This window comes from Meleagris gallopavo, chromosome 3 (genome assembly GCF_000146605.3).
Source record: "Meleagris gallopavo isolate NT-WF06-2002-E0010 breed Aviagen turkey brand Nicholas breeding stock chromosome 3, Turkey_5.1, whole genome shotgun sequence".
Taxonomy (NCBI): Eukaryota; Metazoa; Chordata; class Aves; order Galliformes; family Phasianidae; genus Meleagris; species Meleagris gallopavo.
The window spans coordinates 80813155-80827674 of record NC_015013.2 but is presented as its reverse complement, the minus strand read 5'-3'; the positions used below and the strand labels follow the sequence as shown (position 1 = coordinate 80827674).

The 14520-nt window shown below is 41.9% G+C and overlaps 1 protein-coding gene across 2 annotated transcripts in view; it reads left to right on the top strand.

Annotated features, from left to right (window-relative positions):
• The first annotated feature begins 1019 nt into the window (after positions 1–1019).
• Positions 1020–14520, top strand: part of ENPP2 (ectonucleotide pyrophosphatase/phosphodiesterase 2) — a 70709-nt gene continuing 57208 nt past the window's right edge. Inside the window, exon 1 of one of the 2 annotated variants that reach the window (XM_019614229.1) lies at positions 1020–1460. In XM_019614229.1, the coding sequence (XP_019469774.1) occupies positions 1035–1460 (426 nt within the window). In that variant the 5' untranslated portion in view covers positions 1020–1034. The remainder of the gene's footprint in view (positions 1461–14520) is intronic. The other variant, XM_010709264.3, reaches the window with a different exon arrangement.

Here is a 14520-nt window from a genome sequence, read left to right as displayed (position 1 = left end):
TGACCCACTTTTGGTTTTGACTGTGCGTCTTTTATAAGTCCTTTCCCTTGACATAAACCTGCAGTGCACCCCAGGCTGTAAGGGGCTCAAAGCCAACCAGAAAAACTGACCTCCAGAGAGCTCAGTGGTTAAGTGTGAGCAAGTTGCACACAGTGCTGAGCATGCACAAAGATCTCTACAAGATTTATGACTTGACCAAATCCAGCTGGAATTTGGTAGGGATGGATGAACGTATTCACTTTAAAAAGATCATTCTTCCCTGATCCCCCATATCCAATCTCTTGCTTCGAAGGTATATAATCCTGTGATTTGTTCATGGAAAGAACAGAGAAATGTGTATAATGTCGGTACAGCAAAGTATTCACCCTTTGTTTTATTCAGAAAAAACGGTTGGCATATTTTGACTTAACTTAAAAATAGGTTTAAAAAATCCATGCTGTTTCCAGCACAAAAACGGCCAGTGAAAAGTAATAAAGTAAAATGGCCATTCTGTCAGAGCAGTAGACAGCAAAAATCAAGATCTTAGAATGGAAAATGTTATTTAACTTTCTAATGAAATAAAGAAGCCCTCCAAGGGAGCTGCCGTTGAGCGGCTACAGCTGCTGTGTTTGCAGCATCCCCGTGTCATGGTGACAAACTCCTTCATCCCCCTATCTCCAGCACAGCTACAGCAAAATCTAGATTCTATGTGTGCTAAATACTGACAGCTTCCACTTTATATCCTGTCAAGTAAGAAATGTCAAAAACACTTTAAAAATCACTTTAAATTTATAATACAGGAATTCATTTTTTAAAAAGTATACTACAGATCCATAGAAAAAAAATGAAAAAATCTTCTTATCTGGATGCACTCATTTAAAACTCAGCCGGCCTGAGTTTGGAAGTGGCTCAGGGCACCAGATTGGAAGTTAGGGCTCTCTGGATTTGTAGTTAAATTCCTAAATGCAGATAAAAGCACTCCAGCTAGCAAATTCTGGTAAAATACTTTGAAAGTGAAGAAAATAACCCTATCCATTACTGAATAGCACTATTAAATGATTAGAAAGGGCTCGACACCACCTTGTTATCTGCACATGACCTCTCCTGAGGCATTCGTGGCCAAAAAAAGAAAAAAAGAAAAAAAGAAAAAAAAAAAGAACAGATTAGGCAAAAGCATCAGTCTGCTGCATTTGAAAGCAGATCTTCAGGACAGGGACGCTTTCCATAGAGTCATTTCAGGCAAAGGTCACATGTGTGCATATAAAATCAATCCTGAAAGCAGTGCCTTTGTCCCCAAGCTCTGTCCCAATGGAGCCATTGTCCTGCGGGGCAGCTGGCACCCTGACTCCAGCTCCCAGCCCAAGGCGGCCGGGCAGCTCCCAGTAGCTGGCCCGGGGCCAGGGCAGCCGCTGCAGGGGCTGGAGAGAAGCGAAGTTTCTACGTCAAACCTCAGCCATGGAGAAAAAAGACCCGCTGGTACGGTAGGCACATCCTCCCTCCCCTTCTGCCCTGTGTTATTCTGGCTTGTGGAAGTAGGCTGAAGTAAATATAATTACAAGCAAAGTCAGGCTGTGAAGCGGCGTGAGTGTATTTCTGCCAAGCGCAGCTCGGACTGGGACTTGGCAAGCTGAGAATCCTTTCAATGTGCATTTAGGGGTGATGATGGGAGTCCTCTGAGTCATAATTAAAGTAAACACGTTATTTAATGCACAGAGCAGTAAGGATAATTTAAAAAAATCACAGTAGATCTCTTACGGCTTGTTCTGCTTTATGTAGATATCCTTCCCCATTAACCTTTTAAACTTAAACCGCCTTTCATATCTTATTATCTTATGGCAGTGTTAAAATTGGCATCCAGTACAGACACAAGCAAAGAAATGTCTGTTGTGTTTGTACTGACCTCCTGCAATATTAACGTCACGTCAAGAAGTGATGATGAGTTTAGCTCCACATCACCTGGCATTTGATTTGTATAAAATCTGCACCATCTGTTGGGTGTAAAGGCAATCTGTTTTAAATAAGGTTCCCATTACAAGCACCTCTACCTAATCCTTGTTTTCCTGAAAGAAATGGATGAATTTCTTTAATCATTGCAGTATTACAATTTTTGTGTTTGTTTTTCCTAACTCCCCCTGCCAAAGATGCAAAGTGCTGATTAGACGTATAAGTCGATAAGGAGTTAACAAAACCATGCGTACCTTGTAGAGCTCAGCATGGTTGGAATTGTAATGATTTTTTTAAAGTTTGATTCTGAAGTAATCATCATTGGTTCCCTCTTCTGAGTCTCTTTGGCTTCTGATTTGCTTAGATTTTAGTTGTGATTTCCTCTAATTACTTCTGTGTCTGCAAGCTTTCTTTCAATGTCCATCAGCACTGAGTGTGCTGGGGCTCTGTATACCTAAAAGAAAACAAAAGAGGATGATTCTGCTCCGAGCTGCCTATGGGTGACCTGCTGAACTTTTAGGGATTATTATGGACATTTTTATATTAAGAAGAAGCTTCTTTTGAAATGCATAGCTGTAGAAATGCTTCCTCCTAGCACGTTGATCTGTATAGCATGTTAAGAAAACAAGTCTACTCCATTTTGCATGCTACAGAATCTTGCCTCACTTTAGAGCGTGTAATACAGTGCTTAAACTATGAGTTTATGTCATTGCTGCCACTGCAGCAGAGAAGGTTTCCAATTACTCCTAAAGGATGCTAGCTGAGCTTGAATGCCAGACAGATAAAGATAGGTTAGTGTCATTCTTGAAAGCTGTTAACTGTTACTAGCAATGCTCACATAACAGCATTACCCCAGGGTTGCTACTTGTAATCCTTTCCACATTGAACTGAAGTAGAGGTACTGAGTGGTTCTGAGGGATCAATGATAGGTGGATAGACTGCTCCTGGCGGTGCTGGAGCTAGCACCACCTTGTCTGAATTTCCATTTTGAGTGCTCCTTCATGATGCTTCACCAAATTAACAATCACAATAAAGGAGCAACACGTGTTACTGTTGACACATTAGTAACACAAATTCATTTTCCTGTGCTTGTGAAGATGGAGACATACTTGACCCCCACTGCAACTCACTGTATGAGGGTTCAGTGCTCCCAGTGTAGCACCAGCCCATCTGGGGTGCATTCTCTTGTGGGCTCATCAGCCTGTGAAATGGTGACTGTGTTCATGGGATATCAGATCTCACAGGCTTTCAGTGTCTCAAAATCCATGAAACTCTGTGTGCTCCATTCACTTTGAGTAACGGATGACAGGGTCACTGTCACTTCAGTATACAAAGAAATACAAATACATAATTACATGTGGGCCCTGTTGGCATTGGAGAATGACTTTGCTCTTATGTACTGTTTGAATTCCAACAGGAAGATCCATAGTCAGCGATCTTTTGTCCTAGCAGTCTTCATATTTCAAGACACTGATTTTCTTCCAGAAATGAAAAAATCCTTAGAAGTTTCAGTTGCTGAATATACATGAATAACTGGATGAAAGATTTAAAATGTAGCAAATATGCTTAGCTCCTGTGTTCTGTTTCTTTTTGAACCAAATAGACCTGTTCTACTGCGGATGGATCTTCCTCACTTAAGCAACTGGAGAGAAATTGTGTTGCCTCTTCAATACAAAACTTGTCCAGTCACTCTCTTTCCATTTCTGTAGGAAACTTTATGCCTTCCTTCCACTCTTTCTATTGTGAAGTACTTCAGAAATCTGCAGGATTTCTCCTTTGTTTATCTAATTTGAAACTATTGTGTGAAGATTTTTTAAGTGGAAGCTGTGGTGGGTTGACTTGGCTGTCTGCCTGGGACCCACCAGGCTGCTGTATCTCTCTCATTCCTCAAGAGAACAGGGGAAGAAAATAGGATGGAAAAGCCTGTGGGTTGAGTTAAGGACAGGGTGGGTGAACGTACTCCAGTGTAGGTTTCTTCCATGGGCTGCAGGGGAACCCTTGCTCCAGTGCCCCCATTCCTTCCTCCTTCACTGACTTCGGTGTCTGCAGGGCTGTTTCACGTTTTCTCACTCCTCATTGCCTGTGCAATATTTGTTGTCCTTTCTGAAATCTGTTTTCCCCAGGGTGTCACCAGCTTAGCTCCAAGGCCCAGCCATGCCCTGTGACAGGGCCTGAAGCTGGCCTGCAGCCACGTCTGCATGGGGCAGCCCCTGACTCTCCTCACAGAGGCCGTGCAGCACCCCTGCTACCAAACCCTGGCACAGACACACAGTAAAGATTTTAACCTTCTCATTTTGGAGGCCACCTCTGGCTTTGCTATCAAGCAACTCTTTGCTGGCTTTCGTTTCTTAGTTTAATTTTATTTTTTTCCTAGAGGGGTGCTCATCCTTTAACATAACCTCACTTTGTACTCCCATGTCATCTGGTAGAAACCTGCACATTACTGGCAGAACATGGCCAGAGCTGTTCCTGCCATTCTTCTGCAGAAACCCTCCCTCCTGCAGCAGCTACATCCCATCTCCGTTACTGCAATTTCCTGTTTTATTCTTTTTGTGCCTCTTTACAGAAATAAAGAGACTGCTGCTCACTCTTTAACAGTACCTTCATCTGAGGTCTTCCCTCTCATCTCTCTAGTGCTCGAAGAACTCAGGATATATAAACTATCCTGGATAAAAACACTTTGTGCATGCAGGCTTTTTGACCTAATGCCAGTTTCTGGCTTTATATTGGCACCTGCCAAAATCAGACAGATGTAGGACAAGGCCAGGGCACACTTCCTGTTCTGCTGGGCTGTGCTGCTTGCACTCTGGCCAGAGGTAGCCCATGGAGAGGTTGTTTACACACAAGCTCACCCACCAGCTCATTCTTTTGGTAATCGCTCCAGGTTTTCCGGAGAGCCCCGTGCAAACCTGGGACAGGATCTGAATGCTTCCCAGGGCACTTTGCATGCAGCATAACAAAGCAGAGGGGAGGAATATGGCCTATGGACACCCCATCCTAGCCCTATGTATTCAGTGACTAGATTCCAACAGCTCATCTCTGTCAGGATTGCTCTAAACTGCCCTATTTACCTATGAGTCCTCAAGGCAAGACAGGGCAGGAACAATCAGCACTGCTGACAAATAGCAGTGAAAAAGGCGAAGAGAATTAGATAATTTTAAAGTAGAATTTAATATCTACAAAATAGTTGCTTACACATGCTGTGTATCTTTCCCTGGGAAAAACCTTTTCAGTTGTACTGACTACATGTGTCTGGTGGATGTGACACTGATGAATGCGATATCTTGAAAATGCTTTCTGGGATGAAGAGAAAGAATTCTGATGAAACAGTGCATTGTAAATAACTAAGCTTGAATCATCTGTAAGTTCTTGCTTTCCTTTCTTTACAAGCTGCTACCAACAGAGCTAAGGTGACAGTGAAGACAGCAGGCAAACTCAAGGCAAGGTTGTGCTTAGGGTAGGGCAGAAGAAAGGGATCACTGCTATGAAGTTGGGCGAAATTCCTTTGGAGCTGATAGCCCTTCATTCAGCATAAATGTAAGAAGTCCTTAAGTGCCTTTTAGATATCCAAAACAATAGGATTCCTTTCTGTGCTCAGGGAAACTGCATTTTTTGGACATTCTTTGTAAACGACAGGATTGTACCAAAGAATTGCTTGATGCCACAATCTAAGACCTCTGTTAAAGGAAACATGTCCAAAAGGATTAATTATTCAGGTCACTTGTGCTTCCCCGAATAAATGCAATGCACCTATGTAAGCTCTAATTTTGTTATGTCCTTTAGCCTATATTGGACTTATGTGCTAGTGCACAACAGAAAAAGAGCATTAACAATAGAAGAGAGATCAAAGGGATGGTTTTATCCCCCGCAGTCCTCCAGAACAGGAAACAAAAAGGAAATATTCCCTGTTTTGGAGCCTCCAAAGATCTGTCCTCCTAACATACTGTCTCTTTTCACCCTCAAATTCAAGGTTAACTTTTCTGCCCTTGCATAACATCAGTTGGAAAGTAGATGTTCTTTGAGGTCCTTCCAACGCAAGCCACTCTGATTCTATAATTCTCTGCCAGCCAGCCCAGCATTTCCTCAGGGGTGTTGGAATATAGTTCTGACTGTAGTAGGACATTGGGTGCCTCCAGATATTGCTGGCAGCATTAAGTCTAGTTTATTTGCTGAAGCTGCTGCCTCTCCAAAGGCCTCCCACACCTCTGCCCTGTGCCCTCTGTTCTTACTCTGTAACAAGCAGTTTTCCTTGTTTAATTTTTTTGTCTTATATCTTCTGAAAATATCTAAAGAATCAAGCAAATGTTTCAGCAGGCTCAGGTTGCCTACAAACAGGGCTATGACCATGAGGTTTGGTCTGATACTCATTTGCAGAACAGCTGTTGTGACTTAAGCTACTATAGAGGAAGCGTGTATGTGCTCCTGCTCTTGTCATAATGCAAAGGGATCCAGGTTTGCCCCAGGGATAGAGATCCTCCTTTTATGACTTCACCTAAAGGTATTTCTGCTCCCTGTCAGGTTCCACTGCTCATCCCTGCTCCTTTACCCAAGATCTGTTTGCTTGTTTTTCATTTTATACATAAGGTGATCTTACCATAGTTTTCCTCAACACCAAGTTGCAGAGAAGATTAGCTGAGCAGTGAAACTCCTTTGGTTGTTGCAGTGCAGTGCAGAGGGGACAGGGAGAGGCAACTGGAGTGGGCAACTCTTCACCTGAAAGGAATAAATGTTGAGCTTGCAGATGTGAGCAAGGACAGCAGGCCTTTCCTTCAGCTGGCAAAGATGGGAAAAAAGCTGAAAAAGCTGGAAGCTCTTCACCAGAGCTCTATTTTACTCAAGTCCATCTCACATTGCATTAGAACAGGCACTGCTTTCAAAGGTGTTATGTTGCAGCATCTTGGAGAAGGAGCAGCAATGAACAGAAGAAAGAATACAAAATTAAACAGCCCCAGCTGTTCTGCAACCTCTATATGAATGCCCAGGAACATCTGTCTGTGCTCTGAGAAGCTTCAACAAGTATAATTTGGAGCTGACTTTACTTGTGTCTGCTGTGGAAAAGGGATTTACTGGGGTGGGGAGGAAACACGCATCTCTTTTCTGTGAGGGCTGAGCAAAGCAGAGCTTCTTTTATTGTACAGCAGTCAGAAATCATTAAACGGAAGAACAGATTAATTCTGAAAATCTTGTAAATTTCGATGGAAAAAAACGAATTAGAAAAACAAACCTAAGTCTGTAAGATTATCCACTTTAAAATATTGAAGAAATCTGTTAATAAAGTGGCCGGTTTCACTGCAGTCACCTTGTTTAATCCATAAAAAATGACTCTTTGTTCTGTTCCAAAGTTTTATGCTAAATAGATGCTAAAAGAATTTGCAACAACAACAACAACGGAAAAAAGGCTGATAATCCTTAAGTAAATCCATGCTAGCAGAGAGTTGCATACATTTGCTTTCTAGCACTTTCCTTCATGGCTTTTTTTTTTTTCTTTCCATATTGCACTCCTGCACAGCTTGAAATGTATCCAGTTACACATTATGATACGGGTTGGAAAAAAAAAAAACAGCAATGGATTGCATTGTTATGTTGTTGAAATGTTTCTTATACTTTTCTCACCCTGAGAATACAGAGAGTACTGTTCCAACAGGATGTTTTTCCCTTTGTTCCTACATTTGTCATCTTTGCACTCAGCCATAATTAAAAAAAAAAAAATAAAAAAAAGCTGGCATGACACAGTTCAACTTAGGAAAATTTGTGATGCTTGGAAAATGACCCATCTGTACCAAAATGAGACTAAAAAATAATATGCAATTATTTCAAGTCTTTTGTACTTTGCTGTTACTACAGGCAGCGGCAGATGCATGATAGGAAACACAAAGAGCTATGAGGGAAGAGACGGGTTGCTCTGTGCTGTCTCCAACCAAGGGATGCTGCACGTTGACATTACCCAGATTAGGGTTCAGAAGCAGTAGCAGCTTGCATCTTGCTGCTGTCTACAGCAGACATGCTACTTCCAGGTCTGAGAACTAGAGCACAAAACTCATCCAACTGCAAAAAACAATGAAAGAAAGGTATTTTTTTTTTTTTTTTAACTCACATTGTGACTGTAGGTAGGAGTGGTGGGATGGTTGGAGTGAGAGGAATTGAAGTCACTGCCAGCCAGTCTACTGGGATTTTTCAAAGAAGGGCAAAGATGCTGTAAAGGGTTTGGAGCACAAGTCTTACGGGGAATGGCTGAGAGAACTAGGATTGTTCACTATGGAGAAGAGGAGGCTCAGGGGAGACCTTATTCTCTACAGCTGCCTGAAAGGAGGCTGTGGTGAGGTGGGGTTGGCCTTTTCTCCCACGTAACAGTGATAGTATGAGAGGTAATAGCCTTCAGTTGCATCAGGGGAGGTTTGGGCTAATTATTAGGAAAAACTTCTCAGAAAGAGTGGTGAGTTATTGGAACAGGCTTCCTGGGGAGGTGGTGGACTCACTGTTCCTGGAGGCATTTTAGAAATGTGTAGATGTGGTACTTAGTGATGTGGTTTTGTGGTATGGTGGGGATGGATCAACAGTTGGACTTAGATGATAGTTCTTTATTATGAGAGTGGTGAGGCGCTGGAACAGGCTGCCCAGAGAGGTTGTGGATGCCCCATCCCTGGAGGTGTTCAAGGACAGGGTGGATGGGACCCTGGACAGCCTGGTCTAGTATTACATGTGGAGGTTGGTGGCCCTGCATGTGATAGGGGGGTTTCAGATTCATGATCCTCGAGGTCCCTTCCAACCATGGCCATTCTGTGATTCTGTGATTCTATGATTCTGTGATTCTGTGATAGAACATCATAGAATCACCAAGGTTGGAAAGGGCCTCCAAGACCATCCAGTCCAATCATCCACCTACCACCAATATTTCCCCACTAAACCTTGTGGTTTGTCCCTTACTACAACATCTTGTGGCTCTGGGCAGCCTGGTCTGGTGGTTGGCACATAGCAGGGGGGTTGGAACTCGATGATCATTGTGGTCCTTTTCAACCCAGGCCATTCTATGATTCTATGATTCTATGATCTAAATGTGTCTTGAACACCTCAAGTATGGTGATTGCACTATACACTGATTCCACCAAATAGGCAGCCCATTCCAGTGCCTGACCACTCTTTTGGAGAAGAAATTTTTCCAAACATCCAACCTGAACTTCCACTGGTGCAACTCGGGGCCATTCCCTCTAGTTCTTTTGCTAGTTAGACAGGAAAAGAGGCTGACCCTAACCTCACCACAACCTCCTTTCAGGGAGTTGCAAAGAGCTATAAGGTCTCCTTTGATCTTAGAGGTCTTTTCCAACCATATGATGATTTTATGATTCTATGACTGTTGATAGGTGCCTAACATTTGGACTGTACCTGCTGGTCTCGTTCAAACACCTAATTCCTCTTCATGGCTGGGAATATCTTCAGATTGTGGTATAAAATGAGTATTTCAACTACATGACAAAGCATTCCATCCAGAATGGTTCTGCATCTGTGAGAGCGCTAGCTGTGTTGTCATTTTATGAATTTTTCTTTAAGCAGCAGTCTGTGCGGTTGCTATTGTATCCTCCTCTGCATGAGGAATCATGGGGACATTCAGTGAATAAGATCCGGAGTGTACATAGCCAGCTTTTAGTAAATGTGTGGGCTTTTCTGTTGTTGTTTTGGTGTTTTTTTTCTTTCTTTTCCTTTTTTTTTTTTTTCTTTACCAGAGTACATCTCTTCTTCATCAGCTATTCTGATTTCTTCAGGACTTGTTTTTAGTAGACTACCTTCTCTTTATATTGGACTAAATGCACCACTGCATTTAGTACTCCACTTTTGTAGCCCCTTTGCAAATGAAATAGCACTGAGCTGGAATCAGACTTGTGTTCATACGAGGTAGGTTCAAGATTCAGATGGTCCATAGCTCTTTTTTGTTTAACTGCAGCTCTGTCACAGCCTGTCACAGGACTGCAGCACTGCAGTCTAACATACCTTCATGCATCCATTCATCGTGCCAAAAAAGCTTTCATAGGTACAGGCACTTACAGGTTGCTGTAACAGCAGCCAGTTCTTCAGTCTTGAAATACCTCCTTGTGCAACTGCAGAAACAAAAGTAGAATGTTCCCAAATGGGGACATGCCCCTGTTGGTTGAGGAGGAATCAAGCCTGATCTCGCTTTGCTTTTTCCCCAGAACATGTATTGGTGCTGGAGAGCACAGATGGCCAAAGAAAGTTGAGAATGATATTCTCAGTGATATATCTCTTTAAACTGAAATCAAATAGAATTTTATTGTTTAGAAAATACCAATTTTTTTTTTTAGATTAACAAGAAGAAAAATATCAATTAAAATGCTTTTCTTGATCCAAATGCCAAAAACTTTTTTTAAAAAAAGAGATTTGAAACAAAGAATTAGAAACTCTTGTTTGGAAAAGAAAACAAACTGAAAGTAAACAGTGTAGTATTAATTATATACACATTTTACTTGAAGGGAAGAGATTAGCACTTGGAAATTTTTTAATCATAACCAAGCCTTGAGCTTGGAAAGAGTGCCAAAATGAAGTTTGGACTGAGAGTAAATATGCTTAAGTAGCAGAGCTATCTCACAGGATTATTGTAGAAGTCCTCACAAGATATTTTACATATCCAGGAAGTTCAAAGCTGATATTCTTCTGAAAAATGGTCAAACATGGTAAAGGATGTTCACACAAGTTACAGAAAGAAAGTAGGAACGTGATTTGAGGTCTAGAAAACCAGCTTTCTTGCATCTTTAAGTAACGCTACCAGCTTTGCTCTGTTTTTTTATTTTTCTTTTCTCTTTTAGCTTTAACTCATTGTTCCTAAAGGACTGTGGTTTTCACAGAATGGAAGAGATTGTACACTTTGTATAAAAATCAGGAAATTAGCAGTGGTTATGTAGGCACTATGTGTTGCACTACTGATAACATACTGCCATGGGCATCCCAGGCAGTTTCAGGAGCTGCAGTGCTCTCACCAAACTCACAGCTCTCACTCAGTCACTGAAGCTGTCATGTATGATGTGGGGTGTTGTGGAGTTTATCCTTGTATTGCATTACACCCTCCTGTTGTCACTGAGCCTCCCACTGGGGTTTCAGTCCTCATCCCAGTGAGGATGAAGCAGAGCATGGGACTCAGATCCTCTTAGATCAGTGCTCTCTCTTCTCTCTCGGGGTAGGCAGCAGTTTAGGCCAGGTGTGTGGACCTGTTACACCTATGTTTCATGCAGGACCTTGTTTGGTAGCTAACCCAGGAGGGCAAAGTGAGGAGGACGATATGTGCTTTGCTGCTCCTTCTCAGTAATGTTTAGTCTGGATTTGGGCACTCCCTGTGGGCCTCGTATAGGGTGCTCAGAAATGCTGATGGGTCTGTAGGTGCCTCAGGCACATTTTGCCTCAGGTTGGACTGCAGAGAACTGCAATTTTGAAGACTTTAATTTGTCCATGATCCTCCCTGAGGGTCTGCTGTCTCTTTATGGATCTTTCTGGCCCAGGAAGTCTTTCTCAGCCTGCTCCTTGGGTGCACTTGAGCACAGGGTTTGCATACCTTTCCCTTCAGGATGGTGATGAGCAGACAGATAATTGATGAGGCATTCGTTAAGCCTTCAGGCACTGCTGGGTGGTGTTTTGAGGCTCCTCATAAGCAGGCACTTTCGTGAACACAGTCTGGCCTGTGGGTCTTCCAGTCTTACAGGGTAGCAGCAGACATGGTGGAGGAGCCCATCATCCCTTGGACTGGTGCCCTCTACCATGGAGATCACCTCCTTGACAAAATGGAGCTTTTCCATGTACAAGGAAAAAAGATCCTTGCAGAAGCTTCTGTTATTCTCACCACATGTTCAACAACCCAAAGAAGGGACAGTCTGATTCTTGTCTTTCATAACTGCTTCTTGTGCTCTACACCCTGCCTCCACCTTCACATATCCATATGAACATTGTATCCTTACCTACTCTTTATGAGTGGATTGCATGTTTTTGTTTTCCAGTTCAACTTGCCAGCCATTTGAAATTTATCCCTTGCTGGAGCATACAATTCAGTTTCTGGGCTCCTGTATATGGCTGTGGCCTGATTGCCAGGCTAGTCTCTGCTGAAGTGCTGTCCATCGCAGGCCATCACCTTCCCTCTTGGCTCTCCTTCTGTCCTCTGACACTGATGGGCTTTGTCTCTTCATCATGTTGGCTTTGCTAAAAATGTCGGGGTGTTTTCAGTGAGGTGCCTGCATCTTCTCATGTTTGCTTCTGTTGCTGGAAACTTATTTTCTTCCACTGGACAGGTATCTGAGGGCACTCAGTTTGGACATTGCTTGAATTCTGCAACAGAGTTTCTGTAGCTTATCAAAAGGTTTTGCGATTAGAAATTTTTCTACCTAACAAGCCCTTTTTTCTTGGCCACAACCATATTAAAAGATGCATGTGGAGGGAGAGATCAAATTCACATTTCTGCTACTCCTGTAGCTATCAACTACTCTGGAAACATTCACACTAGTCCTCTTATTATTTAATTGCTCCCAGCAGTGCACCATGGAGATGAGGAGCTAGGAGGGCTCATTTCTTTCTACTCCATCCCCAGCTACTGACTCAGCCAACGTACTTGATATCTCTGCAATTTCCTTTCTAATTAAAAAACAGAAACTGAAAACAAAAATGGACACAAACAAACAATTCACAAAACAAAACGGGTCAAGAAAAAGTCAATTTTATACAAGACAGTAAATATTGCCCTTCTTATATTAACTCTGCGGAACAGAGATAAACTGACTCTGTCATAATACAAATTTCTCATTTAAAGTGTCACCTAGTGGCTGGTTGGAAGTTCAGCATTCTGAGTCAAGCATTTAGTGCCATTACATGTTTTAAGCAGACGTAAATGCTAAATCCCCATGCTCATGGACAATAATTAATAAAAATGCATTTCATATTCTGTTGATCTTGTTAAAATCCCCTTGTCACGTGCTTAATTTAAGCCCTAAAACTCATACTGAACCACTGCGAGACCAAAGGGTCAGGAACGTATTATTTCTACTCTATTATTTCTTTTTCTGATGAGTAGAATGGAAATTAATTGCTAAAAAGTTAATTGCCAGTGCTCCCAGCAGTGAAATTCTCCCTGAACAAAATAATTAAACCTTGTTTATGCTAATAGGTTCCTTGTGCATCTGCGGGGTGGCTTCAGGCAGAATCCTTGTTACAAAAAGATGATTGTGCATCTGAGGATGCGGTCAGTTCAGAGCTACTGGAAAATGTGTCTTACATAACACATAAGAAAAATATTAGCAGTTTCAGGATCACTGTCATCTATAGTTCTCAAAGGATATTGCAAAGGATGTTAATTAATATAACATACTTGTATTGTCAGCCAGGAAATTTAAAATGAACTTCTCCATTAACATGAAATTGTGCAGGTTATAAGCTGCAGAGCTGTTATATGAATGAAAAAAAACCCCGATATCTATATTTTTAGCTGAAGAAACCCATTCTGCTATATATTTTGATTTTATTTCTTGCTTCATTTTTCTGGGTGGTCATTTTTAACTTTTTTTCAAAAGTGCTAAGCATTTGCACATTAGGAAGACATGCAGAAACTGCACGAGCTTAGGATCTCTGAAATTGAGGCTAGATATGTTGCTTTGGTCACTCAAAATGGACAACTCGATTTGAAAATTCAATTGTGTTTTGCCCAGGATAACTTGGTGATCTGAGGGTCCCAGGCTGGAAGAGCTCACTCTGCTGATTCTCATGCTTTACTCATCAAATCATGACCTTCATCAGCTGTGATAAGTGACATTGTAGAACAATTTGGTGTGTGTTTGGTTTCCTTTCTGCTGCTGACACGCACTGCTGTAATACCTAGCACTTGCTGATGAAGATGTTTAACCAACGATATATCAGAGGCTAAGAGTGAATAATGTTATAGGAACAGCTAATACAAAATCTGGTTATTACTCTTCTCTTCTCTAGTTCTAGACCACTGTACACAGGTCGTTGGGTTGTTTTTTGTTGTTGTTGTTTTTTTGCTAGAGAAAGACTGCCTTCAGCAATTATGCAACCTGTACTTCAGGTGCCTATTTCATCTTCAGCCAAGGTGGTGATGAAGCAAAACATTAGAAAAGTCTTAACTTCACACCCCTGATCTGTTCAAGAGGAGGAATAAAGTGTCCTGGTATAGCTAAGATTGAGCTCTTCCCATGCTAATAACATTTCCCTGAAGCTTGCAATGCAGAGATACAGCTGCCCAATGGATCCACTCTTGATTAAAAAACTGCATTAAAAAACATCAGCTCTGAGCCACGAGTGTCAGGCAGATGAGTTGGGAGAAGCAAAGAGGAGACTCAGCCCTGCAAAGCTATGCAGTGGAGAGGGACAAATACTGCAGCAGCTAAAAAGTACCTCTCAGCAAAGCTGAAAAATGTGTGTGCTTTGTATTGCAAGATGGTTTAAAGACATCTGTTGTGTATTTCTCAATGCCACTATACAATATGACAATGTTGCAAGGGAAGATAATTCTGCCCATAGGCTTAACAGCCTTGATTCTGTCCCTTTAAATGCCATTGTTAGTAAATACCTTAATGAAGGGAGCTCCCTTCAGCCAAA